This window comes from Bos taurus, chromosome 23 (assembly GCF_002263795.3).
Source record: "Bos taurus isolate L1 Dominette 01449 registration number 42190680 breed Hereford chromosome 23, ARS-UCD2.0, whole genome shotgun sequence".
In the NCBI taxonomy this organism is placed as follows: Eukaryota; Metazoa; Chordata; class Mammalia; order Artiodactyla; family Bovidae; genus Bos; species Bos taurus.
Window position 1 is genome coordinate 25,247,391 of NC_037350.1, and position 22,384 is coordinate 25,269,774.

The window sequence follows — 22,384 nt, forward strand, 5'->3', positions numbered from 1 at the left end:
TGGGGCCTTTGGCAGGTCTTTAAACCTCTCTGAACCTCTTCCTCTTCTTTGAAAGGAAAAGACACCATCTGTTCTCTCTACCTGAGAACCTGGCAAGGAAACACAAAAGGCAATGGATGAAATAACATTAAGCTCAAACCAGAACGGGCACTTAGCTGGGGGAGAGTGTCCACGAGAATCTGAGGAAGAAGCATGGTGCTGGGATTAGAAGAGCAAAGGAGGTCTGACCACCATAAACTGAGCCTTCCCTTGCACCATTTCCGAGTACAATCCAAGTGTGTAAGGCATGCAAGGGACACTGATAATGCAAGGTTCCCAAGAGCTGTTTTCACACAGTCATTTATGGATGCTAAATTACTGGATATGAATATGCATTGTGTGTGTGTGCATATATGTGCCCTGGTGGGTGTTGGGGGAGAGTATATATGTAGATGCAAGTGTACATGTGTGTGCACATATGGGTGCATGTATGTGTGAGCATATGTGGGTTGATTTGATGGGATTTGGTAGAGACCTGAATAAAAGGACGTAAGTTCTTCCTGACAACAACCGAGCCTCACAAAGAGCAACAAAAAGGAAAGGAAGAGAAAGCCAACACATATTAACTTTCTTACAGACCCACCACGCAGTCCTCTGAGCAAAGAGCCCCGGTAACTGAGACACTATGATGGGTCCCTATTGGAACATGTCTAGTCGACCTTTCTCTTTGGAGATTCCCTTTGATTTCTCACCATTTCTTTCTCCTGAACTCTCAGATCTAGTAAGTGCTCCTTGTCCTCCTATCTGTCTGTAAGACACCACACCAGAAGTTTTCAGCATTTTGCAAACTCATACCATCCCTTGGGAATTCTTGTGTCAAAAGTGTTCCTTCAACCTGTGTCAGTGGAATCAGAGATGATACCTGTTACTGAAGAGTTTTTATAGAACTGGTTCACGGGCTTGCATATCACTCTTGAATTATTCAGCACATACCCACGGCTTCCACGGGTGAACAGCCTCTGCTGTCTGTTGCGTTTGACCTCTAAGTGTGAGGTGCTGCTTAGGGGTCACAGAGAAGACTGGGAAGGGTCCCAGGCTTACCATGTGGCACAGTGTCTTTCCCCCTCGCTGCCAATTTGCATCAAATCTGAACTGACAACATCAACGGGCTTCTGCCCAGCTTCCTTGTTGGGTAATGAATTGGGTAATGAATCAGTAATATTGCATTTGATGGTGCAATATTTGCAAAGGCAGTGATACCTTTAGACTGGGAGGGAACAGATTTCTGCCTGTGTAATATCAGCTTGTCCATCTGTCTGGATGTCAAAGTCACCCCAAATGGCCTCCTGAGGGACTCCTTACTTCCCTGGTAGACACATATGTCCATCCTGAGGATCTGTGCTCATAAGAAGGTATCAACCCAACCTCAGTTGGGTCTGTGGCCAGTTAGGAACCCAGACTAGTAATGCCTACTAATGATTACTAATCCTACTCAGTCCGGTACAAAAGCCCAGCTAAGAACAACAGTGATAGAGGATTTCCTGATGGGTATGTGACCATCCATTCCTCTGGATGCTCTAAATCTCTCCCTGGACTAACCAGACCATCCCTAGAGTGAGTCATACTGGGCCCCAGTAGGATCATTTTCTCTGATCAGGTGATGCAATTGGCCTATGTTGAGGGAGAGGACCTGGAACTATCTCATGTAACCCATTGCTGTGTTTACTGTGAAGGTAACGTTATGTAAAGATCCATGAGAGAAACCTCTCTGGTATCAGTATCAGGAATAGCTCTGCTTCTCTTGGGCAACTGAACTGTTCATACATTGAGAGACCAAGTAGGTTGCAATTGGAACCAAGTAGGTTCCAAGTCGTGTTTCATGTTCTGCATTGTCTGACAACAAACGCAGACTCACATCTGTAGCCTGTTTCTTCTACTTAAACAAGACTTGCTGACATGTATTTCATGGAGTAACCTCGCCCCTGGCTATATCCGTGCCTTGTTTTGCTTTTTCTTTGCTTATTTTAAGTGTATTTTATTTTCCTGGATTGCATAAATCTTATTAGACCACTTTGCACCCTTCTGAACAAGCTGAAATTAAATATACTAAGAAAATGAGAAACCACAGCAAAACAGTGCTAGTTAAGGGGGGTTAAACATCATCTGTGGATGGAGCTTGTCTGAATTCTAAATGAGGCTTCTCATTAATACACCCGTTAATGGTCAGGAATAATTCTTCAACATATAACTAACAAGCTTGATGTTAAAGTCTAGACAATAAGAACATACAGAAATGATAAATAATGAGGGAAATTCAGAAATCAAGCCACAGAAGATAACATATTCCAAAATCCATTATCAGCCTCACAACTCTTCAATTTTTTCTGGGAGTCAATTACAAAAGACACTGATGCATCCTACACCTTCTACCTGAGGACAACATTTCATTGTTATTCAAAAGCACAATACTCCAATCACCTACCGTGTTTGTGAATAAATGCAAGTCCTTGCAGTATCTGATACATGATATTTCTTATAGCAGACTCGGGAAACAACTTATTTCTGTGTGGGGCAGAGGAAGAAAAGTTTTAAATCTCAATTTATGAAATTTGTTTATCAAAACAAATTCCCTGTCCTCAAATTCTTAGCATAACCAAAAGAACATAAGAAAACACTTGCTTACATGCTAATTTGATCAGATCCTTGGATCATAAAGACCAAAGAAAAGCAACTGCTTATCCATGTAACAAAGCATACCTTATAAGTACCAAATATATTCAGTTATGTTACAAAGAAGAAACGATTAAACATTTAATAATAAACCTAGAAAAATTCCAAGATATCTTATAAAAAATCACCTCTCTCCATAATTAAAGCGTAACAAATTTCTGATGGGGAAAATCTGAGGTCTTTCACATGAAGGTCTTAGGAGACACAGTGGATAGTGACATTTTCCCTTGGTTGTGCAAGCCATACAACTTCACTGCTATTCCTGACAATGAAAATGGTATTTGTTCACTGAAATTACTCAGAGGGATGCTCCAAATGGCATTCACCTGCTACCAAGAAAATGTGCCCAACAGGTTCCACATGGTTCGCTTTTAAAGTTCAAAATGACCACTGCAGGTAAATTTTTTATTTGTTTCTTTGTCTTCCCAGTATGCGAGCCCTGAGCACTGTAGCAAGACAGGCACTGTAAGGGACCTGGAAGTATCCGATGGATGGCTCAGAATGAATGACTCCGCTGCACTTTTCACCTGTAGTCACTCAGCCCATACTGTCCCGTGGAAAGGAGACCTGCAGAGTTATCTTCAAAACCTCGGAGTCTGTTTGGGTGAATCACCCATTAAGACATTCATAATGACTGCTCTGAAAGCAGTTTTCTCCCCAGCTATCCCAGGGCCTCCCAAGCAGGACTGCAGGTGGCGGCCCCTCATCTCCTGGCAGCTTTAAACAGCCAAGCTCAAGCAGCATGCCCACAATAAACAAAAGCAGAAAGAAAACACATGCACGTTGCAACATTCATTTCTAAGAATATGATTTCTTTCTAAGAATATGGTGGTCATCATATGTACCTTTCTTTAATGAGCTGGTAAAGATTCTCCTTCATGTACTCAAAGATAAAATAAAGATGATCGTTTTCCCTGATAACTTCTTTTAATTTTACTACATTGGCATGGTTGAGCTTCTTTAAAGACTGAAAGGCAATGAAAAAAAAAAAAAACATACAAATTAGAGTTAAGTCTGTTGTTGAAAAAAGAAAAGCAATCCCACAAATCAAAACCAGAGGTGGACTATAAAGAAAAGCTGAGTGCCGAAGAATTGACGGTTTTGAACTGTGGTGTTGGAGAAGACTCTTGAGAGTCCGTTGGACAGCAAGGAGATCCAACCAGTCCATCCTAAAGGAGATCAGTCCTGGGTGTTGATTGGAAGGACTGATGTTGAAGCTGAAACTCTAATACTTTGGCCCACCTGATGCGAAGAGCTGACTCACTGGAAAAGACCCTGATGCTGGGCAAGATTGAAGGCAGTAGGAGAAGGGGACGACAGAGGATGAGATGGCTGGATGGCATCATCAACTTGATGGACATGGGTCTGGGTGGGCTCCGGGAGTTGGTGATGGACAGGGAGGCCTGGCTGTGCTGCGGTTCATGGGGTCGCAGAGTCGGACACGACTGAGCAACTGAACTAAATTGAATACCACAAACAGGAAGAAGCACCTAATTCTAGAACTGCAGCAAAGTGGCACAATTCATATTATACTGACAATATTTTAATAAACGGTATTTCTCTGAATTGGTAGTAACTTTACATAGAAAAACTATTTCAGTTAACAAACCAGGAGGTAAGAACGTGACCATAACTGAGCTGCTGGCTTCCCCTAGCACAAGGTACAGGGCCAGGGCTATTTTAGGTGTACTCCCTCCAGGTGATGGAATTCACGCCATGAAAGTGACCAGACGGGAAACCACTGAGGCTTTGACTGATATTGGAGAGGCAGCTGCTGGGAGCTGAGGTCCCCAGCCAGCAGTCTGCAGATATGCTGAGCAGGAAACTGCTCAAATAGACAGAGGCTGACAGCCCAGTTCTCTCAACTTTCTTCTGACTCATATGTGTCCCTGGGACATATAGCTCTTCTTACAAGGTAAGTGTTAAAGAAGAAGGCAAAGAAGGAGGGGAGAAGGAGAAGAAATTTCATTGGAAAGACCATGAAGTGAGATGAGAGAGACCTTTGCTTCCAAGAACAGCAAAGGCAAAAAAGTCAAGCGGGGGATGAGAAACAGAGTGGGCGGCTCAGAAAATGGTGAGTGACCTTCTGATTATTCCCTATGCACACGTGTGGTTTTCCTCTTCCTGGAACATACATGTGAGTGCAGCCACGTGCAAGCTGTTTTCTGTTTGCATCACTAGCTCTGTCCACAGTGAACAAATACGCTTTCATGACGGTGAGCAGCAATCCAGTTCATGTGCAAGGACCAGACACCCAACTGCAGGTTTGCTCACCAGCTGATCAGAATTTGACAGAACGTCTCTTTCAAGAATGCCTCAAGGAGTCACTGTGGCAGTGGGTTAAGCCCTTTAACTCAAAAAGCCTTTTCCTCATGGAGACGTGAGTCTGACAATAATAAATTGTAAAGCCCTCTTTATCTCTGAACTTCCTTCAAAACAACATTCCTTCTATAAAACAAACAACCAGAATGTTTGAAGATGAAAGTGATAACGTGAGTGTCCAAACCTGGAAGGACACTCGATAACAAGCACCCAAGGGGAATGTGTAATGTGACTGAGTTACTTCAGCAGCTGGGAAGAGGGAGGAAATATGGCCAGTGAATAGGAACAAAATAAGACGTCTGGAACCTCTTCCCTGAAAGACAAGCTTTTGCCAAGCGCCTCTCTGGCAGGAAATCCTCAGCTGTTTTGGCCAAATGGCCAGATCCTGATTACTGCTTCTAGTTGGGTTGGATTTCTGGTTCTTCATGAGTAGCAAACACTGCTAACTTGTAAGCATTCACCAGACTCTCATGGACTGCAGTCGTCTTTCCTGTCTCTTTGCTTAAAATGCACCACCAGCCATGGCTGAGGCATCTGGTGGACGAGCAGCAGGATGAACTGGGCAGACTCATTCAGAGGAAGACGAAGTCGGTTTTAGAGCTTTGAGAGAAGAGACTTCCAGGCAAGGAGTAGGGTACCTTCCACTATTAGCCAGATGTTTGCTTTGAGTGTGAATTACCAGTCCAAGTCTTAGAGTGGCTGTAGCTCTCGCATCTAAGTGAGGTTCAGGGGCCAATTAAAGTCTCTATCAGTTTAATAGAAAGGAAGTAATATAAAAAAAGGACCAATTTTGTGGAGGACCTCACGTGACTCATTTTCGAGAGACATACTTCCAGAAAGAAGGCATCTTGTTTTGGCTTGGCAAAGGCTTCCAAAGAGAGGCAGGTCAGCTGCATCAGGCAGAGAAGAAGGAGCACAACAGAGATGCTTCAGGGAGGAGTAAGTAACCTGCAGGCTCTGAGTGGTCAGTGAGTCTCATCCACGTCACTTAAAGAAAGTCAGGCCCAGACAAGCTAGGTCAGGGGAGCAACCGTGTGTCAGGAGGGAGACCCTCAGAGGTCAGGTGAGAGAGCAAGTGGCCACCCAGTGTCTGAGGGAAGAGAACTGTCTGGATGCCAGACCCTGGGCTTGAGACCAAGCCTTGCTGCCTAGAGCTGTGTTTCCCTCCAGCAAATTACTGAGTCTCTGGATCTCAGGTCTTGTCATCATGTAACTCAAGATGCCAAGACTTTCCTCATCAGGTGGTTGTGGGGATGAAATAAGACCGAGCGTGTAGAGCACCTAAGGTACTGCCTGGCCCGTAACAGCTACTCAGTAAATGGTAGATGGTGTGTGAATAGCTGAGAGCTGGGGAGATGAGATGTGTGGGGAGTGGGGTCACACACGCCACTGCCATGAGCTGTGGTTTCTGAGTGGAGGGTAAACGGTAATTATGACAGAAGAGGGAGCAATGATGAGCCCTGGGGGAGGCAGACAATCTAGAGAATTCAGGCACTCATGTCCACTAAGCAGTTGGATAGATGGACCTGAAGCAGGGGTTAGCAAACTTTTCTGTCAAGGAACAGACAGTATAAATCTTAGGCTTTCCTGGTCATATATAGTCCCCGCTGCAACCACTCAGCTTGGCCAGTGTAGCATGAAACCAGCCATAGATAATATGCAAACAAATGGACATGGCTGCATTCCAACAGTTTTTTAAAAGTAAAAACAGGCAGTAGGCTATTTATTGACCCCCTGATCTAAATGCATAAGTAAGATAAAAGATGTGAAAGGGGCTGCTGAAAGAAGAGGAACGAATAAAATCCCTTGGAAGGAGAAGTCAAAGCAAAGGAAAAAAACTGCTGAAAAGAGAGTGTGAGAAATTATCATTATTTAAAGGGTGAACCCATACAACCATTGGTGAAAGGCAAGAAAGAAGAAGAGGTGGGTCAAAGCAGAGTCCACAGACATGGGAGAGGAGGGGTGGAGAGGAGGATGTAGTCCACAGACAAGAAAATGCCTGAGAAAATGATCCTGGACTTGGCAGCTAGGAGAGCAGCTTGTGGCTGCTAGGAGAGCAGCTTCGGCAGAACGCCTGATACAGTGAAGTGGCAAGTCAGTGGTGGGGGGAAGTGATGGCAGAGGGGGAGCCTGGAAAGTGAGGTCAGGAAGAGGGATGGGGGGGAGGTCCAGGGGAGGGAGGTTTGAGTCTGGTTAGAGAGAACAATGGGCACATTGATGGATGGAAGACAAGGAGCCAGTGGAAAGGAGTTTAAAGATATGGGAAGGTTCATAATAGCCAAAGGAGTCTCAGTGTCCATCGATGGATGAATGGATAAACAACATATAATAGATCCACACAGTGGACTGTTAATCAGCCTTAAAAAGGAAGGAAATCCTGATACGAGGATGAATCTTGAAGACATTCTAAGTGAAATAAGCCAGTCACAAAAAAGACAGATACTGTATGTTTGCACTTATATGAAGCACCTAGTGTAGGTGAATTCATACAGATAGAATGTAGAATGGTGCTGGCCAGGGGCTGCGGGGAGCGATTCATGGGGAATTTCTGTTTAATGGATAAAGAGTTTCAGCTTTGCAAGATGAAAAGAGTCCTGGAGATGGATGCTGCTGATGGCAATATAATAATGTATATACTTAATGTCATTGAACTGTACCATTTTTAGGTCAAATACACAATTCTGAATCTATTTTGAGCCCTCTGGGTTCTATCATGGGACACCTTTGTCATTCCAATCGTGTCCGCTATTTCTCCGACTATCTACCTGGCAATCTGCCATTTTCCTTTGAGTTTGTGTTAACCTTAATGCACAGGCATTGTTTGTGGAAAATGTGCAAAAAAGCTTTCCTCAGAGACGACTATACAATATGATTACTGCATATTTCAGTTTCTGGGTGGTACGGCAGATTTTCTAATACCGTTTAGTTTACTATGTAAACAAAGTGGTATAAATCTTTTAAAAAGTGTTTAAAAAGGTAAATATTATGTATGTTTCATCGTAACTTGAAAGAAAAGGGACATTAGTGAGAAACAAGTGAAAGCTGAATAAATCTGTGGTTAACAGTCTATTACCAAGATTTAAATAAAGTACATGAATACACACGAAAAAACTTTTACAAAAAGTACATGCACTAATATAACACCACAATCTTCTTCTCTTAGCTTTTAACTGTTTTGTTATCATCTGCCTCCTCTTTCAGCTTCAGTGAAACAGTTCTAACTGTATCAACTATAAATCTACTGTGTGTAAAGCAATTTTAAGCAACCATATGTAAATTATTCCCTCATGTGTTAATAAATACCTTGACCTCCCGAAGGTTCATGCATTCTTCCCAGGAATAAAACTTTCTTTTCATTCTAAAAGAGAAGAGAAAAGTAAACAGCATGCTTACTCCCAGTAACAGGCTACGCTTTATCTTTTAAAAAAAAAAAAAATGTATTCATTCTGGATCTAATGAACAGTGCTTAAAGTGGGTTCCAATTTCTACCAAATATTATACTATCCAAAACAGCACTCTACTTAGAAACCTGGCAGTGCAATCAATTTTGCAGCACAAAAATTCCCCAGGAGAGTTAGCACAGGGTACTGCAAAGAGGTCCAGACTGATGTCTTGCTCTGTCACTAATTAGCTGACCATGGGAAAATTCCATGGGCTTATTTTATCTAGACCAGAGCTGTCCAATCGAACTTTCTGTATTGGTGGGAATGTTCTGTGCTGTCCAGTATGGGAGCCATTAGACGCACGTGACTACTGAGCAGTTGGAGTGAGGCTAGTGCAGCACAGAAACTGAATTCTTAATTTAAATTTTAAATTTAAATGACACATGATTACTTGCTGCCATGTTGGACTGCACAAGGACAGGCCTCTGGTACAGGGGTTGGCAAACTATGACCCATGGGCCAGCTCCCACCGACCATCTGATTTGATACAGCCCACAAGACAAGAAGGGCACTTATCTTTTGTTTTATTTTATTGTAAAAATATTTATTTATTTGGGTCTCAGTTGCTGCACATGGGACCTTCACTCTTCACTGTGGCATGTGGGACCTAGTTCCCTGACCAGGGATTGAACTTGCACTGGGAGCATGGAGTCTTAGCCACTGACCCACCAGGGAAGTCCCTCACCGATGTTTCTAAATGGTTGCAGAAAACAAAAGAAAAATAGTAAATCATGACATGTGAAAGTGATCTGAAATTCAAGCTTCAGTTTCCACAAATGAAGTTTTGCTGGAACACAATCACACCCGTTTGTTTCTATATGATCGATATGATCTATAGATCTATATGATCTATATGATATATATATATCATATATGATATATATAGTGGGAAGTGGCTGCCTTCCCACTACAACAGCAGAGCTAGCTTGTGACGGAGACCGTATGGCCTACAAAGCCCCAAATATTTACTGCTTGGCCCTTTGCAGGAAAAGTGTGCCAACCCCTGGCCCAGAGCCTGAGGAGAGAGACAGAGAGCCCGGTGAGCTGGCCAGAAAGCTAAGGGTTCCCGCTTTCACAGCACTTCAACCACATCCTCTCATTTGAATCTTATGGCAGCCCCACGAGACAGATGGGATGGGAGGAAACTAAGAAACAGAGAAGTTATGCCATTTCCCCAAGGTCTCATCGCTGGCTACTGAGAGACCAACTCTCATCTCTCCTTCTCACTCTGACAAGTCTGTCCCCGATGTCACGTTGCTCCTCAGTTGAGTGATCAGTCCTTTTATTCATGCCCTAGGTATTTTTTTAGCCCCTGCTATGTGGCAGAGGCCCAGGCACTAGAGAGACAATCCTCATGGCACCGACCTCGGAACAGAAAGGCAGGTGATCAACCATCTTCTGTGTTGAGTGCTATGGAGGAGATGGTCAGGGCATCGTGAAACTGGGCCCCAAAGCGACCTAACCTTGTCTAAGGTATCATGGAACAGTTGTCCAGGGAAGTGGTATTAAACCAAGACCTGAAGGACCAGGGGAATTTGGACCAGTTGGAGGCGTGGGGTAGGGAGTTGCATAGGAAGGCACAGGGCAGAAAGCCATCTGGTGAGTTCAAGAAGCCAAAGGCCAGAGTGGCTGGGATGAAGTAGACAAGTGGTTAGTGGGAGGAGATACACCAAAGAAAACAGGAAGGGGCAGATCTGTAAAACTGGGGGCTTGGTCTTACATCTGATAGGAAGAGATTAAAAGCTCCTAGTTTGGGTTCTTTGAAAGTACAGTCTGAGGCAAGGACTTGGATGCAGGGAGTTTACTGGGAAGTTAATTTCAGGAAACTAGGGCAGGGAGCGGGGAATCTAAGAACAGACAGCTGGGCTAAGAACCACAAGTATGAAGGATAAAACTCACTTTTTAATAGCAATCAGTTCCCCAGACTCGATGCTTCTTCCCAGCAGGACGGAACCGTAGGTTCCATCCCCGAGTTGCTTGATGGTTGTGTATCTATTCATGGTGTGCCCGCTCAGGCCGCACACTCATCTCAGGGCCAAGGCGGATCAGTCCTGCAGCCGCAGCCAACCTCCCCAGAGTGTAACCAGATTTTTCTATGGCAGCACCAGCACAAGGTATTCAATAGAACGCGACTATCTTCCAAATACATATTTTCCAAGATGAGTCTTCTGCCTGTAGAGAACGATAAGAGCCAAGGATAAATGTTAATGGACATTTCTGAGTCTATCTAAATCAGGAGCCGGCTGTAACCCCCCAACTCACCATCCGTTATTTGTAAATAAAGTTTTATTGGCACACAGTCCTGCCCACTCACTTGCATATTATTGGCAGCTCTTTTCATGCTACACAGCCAAGTAGGTGTGACATGGACTGTATGGTGCACAAAGCCTAAGGGACGTATTACTGTGCCCTTTACAAAAAAATGTTTGTCCACTTCTGGTCTAAATAATGTTCTTTTCTAATTTTTTATAAAACAAGAAATAGAATTCTTGGAAAGTGATTTCACCACTGACTCAGAAATTAATCAGCTGCAATTCGATGCCTTTCTGCTGACTAACCACCATAAGCAAACACTACATGATAACTATGGCCGATGGAAATTGCTGAGCTACAAAAATCCATGCTAAATATGCTGTGTTCTGTGTAATTTAGCTACAATAACAATGTAAATACACAAAAGCCAAGAAATGTTTAAATTAAGGTTCTCCTGATATAGAACTTACATGTGCTCCATGAACTGTTTGTGGCTAAGCAAAGACAGTATTTTAATATTTTTATTACTAGACATTCGGAAGCTAAACAAAGAACTAGTAATTTTTTTAAGGCCTGCATGCAGGGTGTGTCTCTTTTAAAGTCATTCACTTGTGTTTTTTTAAAAAGATAAGTCATTGATTTTTTTCATTTATAAAACTAAGTGTCATTCAGTCTGCCTATAATGAAGAAAATGTAGTACATAACTTAAGTGATTGCAATGCCTTTAGGCAAACATTAATAAAATGTAAATCCTTTAAATAAGAACACTAAAGGCATTAAAAATACATCTGTCAAACTAATAATCTGAAAAGTTAAAAGATCAGAAAAGAATGGTTAGAAATACGTGACATTCTACAACTAAATCCAGTCAATGCAACTTCTCCTTCCAAAAGAATTCCAATCAATAAATGTAGAAGGAAAGAAGGAATTAAGAAATTCACTACTAAGCAAACTTCACAATTTGTTACAGACAAGATTCGCGGATGGATGCAAATATTGGTTGATGAATGTTTGGGGAGAAACAGGGAACATAAAGTCAGGTGAAATAAGTCCGAGAAAGATAAATACTGTATGATATCACTTAAGGTAAATCAGGGAAAAGGTGTCTACGTATTCTTTGTACTGTCCTGGCAACTCTGTAGTATGTTTGAATTATTATAGACTAAAAGTTGAAAAAAATTCTCAAAATGGTAGAGGAAGGAAATCTTTAAAAAGATAGTATGTATCTTAAGCATTTTTTCAGCCTAAAATATTTTAATGTGGATTTACTCAATAAAACCTAATATGAACTTGTTCATAAGACAGAACACATCACACATCATGGCTTCTCCACTTCACGATTAGTGCACTGTGGACTATTTTGGATTCAAGCTGTGTCTCAACATAGAAACAGCATTTGGGCCACAACATAAGCAATTTGGGGCTCTGTGTTTTTCCTTCTTGTTTATATTTATCTCCATCTATTTTTTATATGGGGTTTCCCAGGTGGCTCAGCTGTAAAGAATCTGCCTGTCAATGCAGGAGATGCATGAGATTCTAGTTCAATCCCTGGGTTGGGTGAACTAACCAGATCCCCTGGTGAAGGGAATGGCAACCCACTCCAGTATTCTTGCTTGGAGAATCCCATCAAGACAGAGAAGACTGGCAGTCTACCGTCCATGGGGTCACAAAGAGTCAGATATAACTTAGAGACTAGACAACATTTTTGATATGACAATATGGTTTTTGCATGATTCATAATTTCATTTTCCAAGTTAAAATTCCCAAACCATTGTTGTATGTCATCTTCCTTAAAAAAAAAAAAAAAAAAAAAAAAATCACTGGAACTTTGATCTGTCAAAAATCAGCTAACTAATAAATTACATGCTTTATTTTTTTTTAAAGTAGGCTTTGACCTAGAGACAGTGGGAAGTCATTTTTTTTAAACAAGAAAATAACATGATCAGATCTGCATTTAGTAATCTAGTTAGTTAGAATATTCTTCTTAATGTCCAACTTAAACCTGACTATTCTAATTTCCTCATGCTGCATTTTTTGTGGACATAAAAAAACTATCTCATGAAAATGTGTATGATCATCAAATTAGTAATCAGATGTGTATCTCTCAGCCTCCTCTTGCTGTAATTACACAACCTTTCCTCATAGGACCCATTTTTCCACTCCTTTAATTATCTTTGGCATTCATCTCTGAATCCTCACACATTTTTCCATCTCCTTGATGAACTATGGTGACCAAAATTTAATAACCATCTACATTCCAGTAGCATGTGGGCTTTCCCTTTTTTTTGGCGGGGGGGACAATGGGCATTATACTATGATAATAATAATTCATATCTATTATTAATCATAGAAGCCTTTCTTTGATAGTTACTTCCTCATCTACTAAAATTGTATAATTGGGAAAATGTCTTCCTAGATTACCATTGAGAAAGCTCTCTGGAAAACATTAAGAGCTTTATCAAAATCATGATAGAGTGGGTCATTCATTCAGTATACAGTCACCCTATGATTCCTCCTTGCTACCATCAGTCACATTATCATAGAACAAAACTCAATTACTCTGGCAAGATTTGACCCTCAACACACCATAGCAGATGCTTTTTAATTTTATTTCGAGTAATCACATACTGTTGTAAAATGGATCGGACTAGTCTCTTCGGGCACTGAAGTCAGGTTGACAGTGTCTAATTGTATTCATATCGAGATGCCAAGCACTATGCAAGGCTTCTGGGGTACATTATGGATAAGGGAAAGGTCCTTCCTTTAAATGACTCACAGCTGTCACATACGTGGAAGTTGCAGGAAACACTATGAGCCCACAGTAGAGAGAGCAGCCAATTCTTGGGAGGAGGGAGAGATCTGACAACCCTTCAGAGCAAAAGCAGTATTGAGGTTTGAACAATGAGCAAAGTTTTATTATACAGAAAAGGGAGAGAAAGGACTTACAGATGGAAAAAAAAAACTCTGCCAAAGGTTGGTGGGTATAAGAGCTTGCTATGCTCACAAGGGGGCAAATGCCTAGTCGTTCCTACCCTGTGTAAACTGTAGAATCACTTGGGAAATTTTTAACAGATGTTGATGCCCAAGTCCCATTTCTAAGAGAAGGTCAAGGGTAGGGGCTGAGCTCTGGTAGTTTCGAAAGCCCTCCAGGGGATTCCAATGTGCAGCCCAACTGTGAAGTACAAGGCTAGGGCATAAAAGCCATGGAGGGCAGTAAGGAAATGCAGGCCACGTTGAGTGGGGTCTAGTTGTGAAAAGGTATATTTGTCATGCAGGAATTTGGTCTTTACCCTGCGACATGGGAACTCTCTGGGGTTTTTAAGCAGGGAAATCACGTGAGGAAGATCCCCCTTGACTATTCAAACTGATGTTAGAATAGAGAGACGTGAGGCAGACAGACAAGTTTGAGAGTCCTGCAGTAGTTAGGTCTGAACAAAGGTACCAGACAGGATGAAAGTTAGGGTAGGAGACACTATGGGATCTATTTTCTATGGTGTTGAATTTGAAGTGTGTACAAAACCTCTCATTGGAGATACTCTTAAGCTGTTCTATTTTTTTCCCCCAAAGATAGTGCATTATTGGAGTTCTTATTAGGAGGACAGCATTCAGACAGGGCTAATATATTGCAAAACTCTGGGGTATCATAGAACACTACATGAATGGTATCCACTGGAGTTTTGCAACATGGCAGCTGTGCATCCAGAATAAGGGACGTGGGACAGTCTCGACATACACCTGAATTACTGTTCAACTCTGGATGACAAACTTCAAGAAAGAAATTAAAGAACATACTAAGGGTCTAAATGAAAGCATAAGAAGAGTAGCTGAAAAAACAACAGAATACAGGAAGAAAAGGAGACTTAGGAAGCCATGTTGATTATTTCAAGTATACAGAGGGGTACTGGAGAGAAGGATTAGTTACATTATATATGAATCCAGAGGACAGAACCAGGACAGCTATCTGAGTTGTCTATGCTCTAGTAAATTACTTCCTAGCCTAAAAAGAAAAGAAGTGGCATTATGAAAATTAACATTAGACAAAAAGTATCACTTGACCACAGTCAATTCAGAACATAACCTAGCAAGAAGTGGTTAATGACATTTGAGATCAGTATTGTTCAGCTGTTCATCATTTTTGTGGTGGCCTGAATGTAATGACTCATGTTATGCTCTGAAAGGAAACAAAAAAAATTCACTGCCGCTCTGGGAAAGCAACAGGGTGATGGACAACACACTAGGAGAAAGAAGGACCATATGAGATGTCAACGCCCGACAGCCATGCTCCTCTTGCTGCTTAATTTTATTCAGGATTCAATATAATCAGGGATGGCAGCCACCTACTACAGCCTCAAGGCATGAACTAGGATCACTCGAAGCCAAGCCAAGCAATTCTACTTCCTATTGAATACTATTTAGGAGTGGGACGATGGGAAGGGAAAAGAGAGCCGGCAAGGGAAGAGAAAGTCTTCTGAGGGGGAATCTACTCCCTGATAGACACAGTTGGGGCTTCCCTGGTGGCTCAGCGGTAAAGAATCTGCTTGCAATGCAGGAGACCCGGGTTTGATCCCTGGGTCAGGAAGATCCCCTGGAGGAGGGCATGGCAACCCACTCCAGTCTTCTTGCCTGGAGAATCCCCATGGACAGAGGAGCCTGGCGGGCTACAGTCCATGGGGTCGCACAGAGTTGGACACGACTGAAGCGACTAAGCAGCAGCAGCAGCAGAGGCAGTTGGCCAAGAGGTTGGCCTGTGTTTCTGCCTTGAACATGGTTGTATAAAGCTGTGATGTTTAGAGCTGAGACAGTCTTCTGGTGATGATGAGATGCCAGGTCTCAAGATGAGAATCCCAACTGCTGAGGATGGACGCAAAGAAAGAAGCTGAGTCCTGGATGACATCACTGGGCTGCTGCATGATCCCTGAAAATATGCTGTAGATTTCTTGTTCTATGGCCTACTCAAAAGTCTTGGTGCTGAAGCCACCATCAGGTATTCCATCAAGGACAAATGAAAGCATTCCTGTGGAACACGTACAGTGACCGGGACACGGCAGCTGGGGTAAGTTCCTGGCGGGGTGGAGACGACCACAGTGCTACAGCTGCACAAGGAAGAAGTCACCGTGTGGACCACTGGCCAGGAATCTCAAAGAAGGCTTAGAGCCACTGGTTTCTAAATAATGGCTAATTTCTCTTGTCAAGGACATGTCAGTTACTGATCCATGCATCACTGACAAAAACCAAGTTTTTAAAATTTTCCTTACCAATGATGTTAGTTTCCCACAGCGGCTGTTCACAAATTACCGTAAATTTGGTGACTTAAAACAACAGAAATTTATTCTCTCATGTTTCTGGAGGCCAAAGGCTGCAACCAGGATCACTGGACTGAGGTCAAGGTATTAGCACTTTCTCTAGAGGCTGATGGAGGAATTCATTCATTGTCTCTTCCGGCAACTGGTGGCTGCTGGTGCTCCTCGGCGCATGGCCACATCAGCCAGTCCCTGCCTCTGTGGCCACACTGCCTTCATTCTCTGTGTCAAATCTCCCTTTGCTTCTCTCTTATGAAGACTAGTGTTTGCATTTAGGGCTCACTCAGGTAGGGCTTCTTCGGTGGCTCAGTGGTAACGAATCTGCCTGTCAGTGCAGGAGACACAGGAGAGGCACGTTTAATCCCTGGGTCAGGAAGGTCCCCTGGAGGAGGGCTTGGCAACCCACTCCACTGTATTTTTGCCTGGAGAATCCCAGTCAGAGGAGCCTGGAGGGCTACAGCCCATAGGATTGCAAAGAGTCGGACATGACTGAAGCAACTAAGCAGACACAGTCACCCACTCAGATAACCGAGGTTTATCTCCCCATCTCAAATAATTTAATCACATCTTCAAATAAGCCAAAAAGGTGGTAATAATAATTCTAGAACTTACTATGTACACAGTAGTATGATAAGTGCTTTGTATATATTAATCTATTCAGTCCTCACAATGGTGCCCAGTAGGTACTATTATTATTACCCTATTTTACAGATAAGGAACCGGAGACACAGCTACTTGTTCAAGGTTATGCAACTAATCAGCGATGGCACTGAGACAGGAACCCAGGCCCACTGCACCAAACTCAAGGGAGCGATTGCAAAAGATCCAAAGGTCATGAAATCTTTTGAGGATCTGAAAACGAGAGGAATTAAAAGGAGTACTTTGTAGCTCAAAGTTCAAATATGGAAACCACTGATGTGGCCATGCTCCAGTTGGCCTCATTCTACAATCAAGCTTCGGCGGACCCAGCAGGGACCTTGCCTGCACCCACTGCCTACAGCGGAGGCGACTGATTGTGGACAAAAAGGGACGAAGTCCCAGTTTGCACTTGGCTCAGACCCCCTGCGCCTCAGAGCATCTCTCGGTCCTCGGGTTAATTTCCGTGAAGTTAGGAAGAGAGACTTGATGAAGTGAGGTTGTTTCCTGCTCTAATGCTCTGTGGTTCTGTGACTCTCTGGGTCAGGAATCAAGCTAGCACTTGGCTAGGGGGAAAAAAAAAGGATCGACATTTCTACCTTTCCAATCACACACACAAAAGCTAGCGAAGGGCAGATGATTTCCCAGAGGGACCCCATGTGCTGTACATCATCTCCCGCCCAGAGCGGGACAAGAGTCCCACTGCCTCAGCCAGACCCCAAAGCTCCGAATCTACTCCTTCTCTCCCTCTGAGTCCTGAGACTCCTGTCATATGCTATAACATGAATGAACTTTGAGATGTTCGTGCTCAGTAGCTCAGTTGTGTCTGACTCTTTGCGACCCCATGGACGGTAGCCTGCCAGGCTCCTCTGTCCATGGGATTCTCCAGGCAAAAATACTGCAGTGGGTTGCCATTTCCTCCTCCAGAGGATCTTCCCAACCCAGGGATCAAACCCACATCTACTGAGTCTTCTGCATTGCGGGTGGACTGTTTACATCACCTCCTCAGGGCCTCCTGTCCCAACACATGCAGACATAGCCAACAACCTCTCCACGAGAGGTCACAGCGCCCTGACCCCACCTCCTCAGTGGTCAGTGACACACAGCCCCACCCCAGACACTCACCATACTCCCTTCATCTCTGTTCTCACACCTCCTGGTTTGCTTTCACCAGCAGGTTCTCATGGTTTGAATGGTCAGAATATGAATTTCAGTTGTTGCTAGGTATGTCTTATACCACCCTTGGTAAGTACCTCAAAACACAGTGCTTCTATGTCTTCATGTGCAAAGTCATGGCAACCAGAGGGTCTGCCCTGAGCAGAAATGTTCTGAAGTTTTGAGACAGGAGAATAGTAAATACTGCAGAAAGATTAAAGCAGGCAGGCTGCCTGAGACCTCCCACCACATTGCTGGAATTACTGGGTCACAGAGAATCACAGTAAAGCCCCCGCAGGGTAGTCAGATCAGGCCTGTGGCCTCTGGGCTAGGCTGTACCCAACTCACAGAGTGATACAGCTATATTTCAATTTCAAAGGGTTCCAGTCAAACTTTGAAATGAATGCTATGGATCTGGGGGCTAGGTGACTTTGGGGAAACCTCCCTGCAGTCTGTCCCAATTGCCCCTCACTCCCGGTTCCGTCCTCAGAGGGACACTCCCATCTGCTCATGGCCAGCAGTGCATGCTGGGTGCCCTGCTCATCCCCAGCCTGGGAACCCGTCTGGACACAGGGTGGTCCACTCTTTATTTTTGAAAACTTGAGAGCCACTGAGTAAATGACACAATTACTTTTTTAAAGATCAGATCAGATCAATCGCTCAGTCGTGTCCGACTCTTTGCGACCCCATAAATCGCAGCATGCCAGGCCGCCCTGTCCATCACAAACTCCGGGAGTTCACTGAGACTCACGTCCATCGAGTCAGTGATGCCATCCAGCCATCTCATCCTCTGTCGTCCCCTTCTCCTCCTGCCCCCAATCCCTCCCAGCATCAGAGTCTTTTCCAATGAGTCAACTCTTCGCATGAGGTCGCCAAAGTACTGGAATTTCAGCTTTAGCATCATTCCTTCCAAAGAAATCCCAGGGCTGATCTCCTTCAGAATGGACTGGTTGGATCTCCTTGCAGTCCAAGGGACTCTCAAGAGTCTTCTCCAACACCACAGTTCAAAAGCATCAATTCTTCGGTGCTCAGCCTTCTTCACAGTCCAACTCTCACATCCATACATGACCACAGGAAAAACCATAGCCTTGACTAGATGAACCTTTGTTGGCAAAGTAACGTCTCTGCTTTTGAATATGCTATCTAGGTTGGTCATAACTTTCCTTCCAAGGAGTAAGCGTCTTTTAATTTCATGGCTGCAGTCACCATCTGCAGTGATTTTGGAGCCCAGAAAAATAAAGTCTGACACTGTTTCCACTGTTTCCCCATCTATTTCCCATGAAGTGGTGGGACCGGATGCCATGATCTTCGTTTTCTGAATGTTGAGCTTTAAGCCAACTTTTTCACTCTCCACTTTCACTTTCATCAAGAGGCTTTTTAGTTCCTCTTCACTTTCTGCCATAAGGCTGGTGTCATCTGCATATCTGAGGTTATTGATATTTCTCCCGGCAACCTTGATTCCAGCTTGTGTTTCTTCCAGTCCAGCGTTTCTCATGATGTACTCTGCATATAAGTTAAATAAACAGGGTGACAATATACAGCCTTGACGAACTCCTTTTCCTATTTGGAACCAGTCTGTTGTTCCATGTCCAGTTCTAACTGTTGCTTCCTGACCTGCATACAAATTTTTCAAGAGGCAGATAAGGTGGTCTGGTATTCCCATAATTGTATGTACAAGTGGGCATCTTTGGAAATTGCAGTTTACCAGCCCCTCTTCCCCCATTCAGACTTGTATGGCATGCTTGTCTCTCTGAGCCTTGATTGTTTTCCACTGAAAAGATGCCACTGCTTTCACCTGTCCTCATAGGAAAACTGGATCATGTGCAAAATAACTCAAGGGCCCTTCTCCTGCTACCTCTGAGTTCCGTTTTACCTCAAGTGGCATGAAATCTAGGTTCACAGGTGTCCTAACTTTACAAGAGTAAAGTTAATACTGTTACACTTCTTTTAAAAGGGTACTAAAAGTAGTACATCTATTTCGTTCTTTTTTTTCTTTTTTCTGGGACCTAATTCTGCTCCCCATACATATTTCAAGCAAAAATGTCCTTTGAGTATTTGGCCTCTTGGACTAGTGCTTTTTTCTGCACTGGGGGCAGCAGCTACAAGGCCAAAAGAGCCTTCTTTATTGTGGGTCTTGCTGTGCCATTCCTGTGCCAAGGAGCATATTAGAGATGCTTCTGGCTACTGTCTTGGGCCTCCCTGGTGGCTCAGTGGTAAAGAATCCACCTACAGTGCAGGAAATGTGGGTTCGATATCTGGGTTGGGAAGACCCCCTGGAGAAGGAAATGGGAACCTGCTCCAGTATTCTTGCCTGGAAAATCCCATGGACAGAGAAGCTTTGTGAGCTCCAGTCCATGAGGTCACAAAAGTCAGACACGACTGAGCGACCGATCATGCACACACTGCCTTTAACTGAAAGGATGGAAGAAGAAAACTGTTACCTGGGTTGCCCTCTGCTATTTCACAGAGGCTGTTTCATACCCTGACCTCCCTCTCCTCCTTCAACCTGAGCTCCTGAGAGAAGAACTCAAACACCAGGTCTTGGGTCCCAGGAGAAAGTTCTAGAACCTTCTATCACTTCTCCCCAATGTCCATCAGTGAATGAATGGCACACAAATGTGGTCTATCCATGCTGCTGCTGCTAAGTCACTTCAGTCGTGTCCGACTCTGTGCGACCCCACAGATGGCAGCCCACCAGGCTCCCCCGTCCCTGGGATTCTCCAGGCAAGAACACTGGAGTGGGTTGCATTTCCTTTTCCAATGCATGAAAGTGAAAATTGAAAGGGAATTCACTCAGTTGTGTCAAACCCTCAGCAATCCCATGGACTGCAGCCTTCCAGGCTCCTCCATCCATGGGATTTTCCAGTCAAGAGTACTGGAGTGGGTTGCCATCGCCTTCTCCGGATAGGAAGGCTACTAACCCTGAAATGACATACAAAAAAAGTGACAGCTCTCCAAAGATGTGCTTTTTTCAAACTCTGAGTTGGCTTCACAAGTCAGCGCTCCCAGGGTCTGAAGCCAGCTGCACCCGTGAGTTCAAACCCAGGCACCCTTTCTATGAAAGTTTCAACTCTCAAAGCACAGCGAGCCAGGTACTTAATGCACAAGGATGCCTGTTTCCTTGGAAGGAATCAAGAAAGGAAGCTCTCTGCTTGGAGTGAGTGTTTCCCTTGGATTCTCATAAGCAGCAGAATTTTCCTAGCATCAGACAGCACCTCACGAAGAGCAGAGACAGTGAGTGTGAATTTTACATCAGCCTTGGTTACCATCTTGAGAGGACCCTCTGCTGCTGCTTCTACTTCTTGGCTACCGGTAAAGGTGTTTCTGATTTCTACCTGCCATAACACTTAGCACTTCAATGTAATTTGCCCCTGAAATTGATTTGCTTCGGTAAATTGTTTTCACCAGGTAATTTTCTCAAACACTCTGTACACATAAAGATGTTAAAACTGTTTCAGGGTAAGCACAGTCAGTCTAGGACCCAGTTACACTGTAGATATGTGTGTAAGTCACCTGGCACACATCTCTGTACATCTTCCCAGGCACCCACAGAAACCACAGGCACTGAGGTCCGCAGATAGGAGGTTTCTGATGCTCTAGTTACAGGCCTTTCTCAGAAGGCCATGGTCATCCAAGAGAGCTGATGGAACAATTTATGGTTAAGTAAGACACTATCCACAGGCTGACAGATCAACATGCACAGAAAGGTCACTGTGCCCAGAATTCTGCCCAGAAACCGCTAGGCAACTCGTCCTTCCATAAATACACACACTCACACATACCCCCACGATCAGAAAGACAGAAGTGCTATGTACAACTCCAACTCAGCAAGATCCTGCAAAATGAAATGGAGGAGCTTGCTGCAAAGAAGCAGTGAAAAAGAAGAAAAAAATTTGAAGGCGTCCTTGTTCCTGGCAAGGTTCACATGGAAAAACAGCAGCAGATCCCAGAAGCAGAGCTGTAGCCAGGAATAACCCAAGCTCAAGCCGTTTTAAGTAAGGGCAGGATAACACTTACTAAGGATTCTACATGGTTGCCATCATCTAGGCCTCCAAGCTGAGCCATGACTTGACTCCAAGTCAGTCGACAAACATCTACCAAGTATCTGCTATGTGTTCAGGGCTCTTCAAGTCACTCTGGAGGGATGAACAGATTTTTTGTCAGGTGTGCTCCAGGCACTGTTCAGGTACCTAGACCATCTCCATACTGCAGCCAGATGGGGAGGCATCTCCCCTATCTTACATACAACGACTGGCTTCCCAGGTAGCTCAGTGATAAAAAATCTGCCTGCCAGGGCAGGATACGCAGGAGACCCGGGTTTGATCCCTGCGTCCAGAAGATCCCATGGAGGAGGAAGTAGCAACCTGCTCCTGTATTCTTGCCAGGAAAATCCCAGGGACAGAGGAGCCTGGAGGGCTACAGCCCATGAAGTCACAAAGAGTCCAACACGACTTAGCGATTGAGCATGAACATGCAACCAACCTAATGCTTGAAGAATCCATAAGGCCACATGAGTACAGAGGATGAGCCCCAATCTCAATTCTGCTTGAGTTCAAAGCCCACAGC

General features: G+C 43.9%; 1 protein-coding gene across 1 annotated transcript in view; it reads right to left on the reverse strand.

Annotated features, from left to right (window-relative positions):
• Nucleotides 1–22,384, reverse strand: part of CILK1 (ciliogenesis associated kinase 1) — a 43,297-nt gene that overhangs the window by 18,018 nt on the left and 2,895 nt on the right. The window contains 4 exon segments of the mRNA NM_001098887.1: nt 2,462–2,541; nt 3,555–3,676; nt 8,335–8,389; nt 10,374–10,646. Coding sequence (NP_001092357.1) covers nt 2,462–2,541; nt 3,555–3,676; nt 8,335–8,389; nt 10,374–10,474 — 358 coding nt within the window. The 5' untranslated portion in view covers nt 10,475–10,646.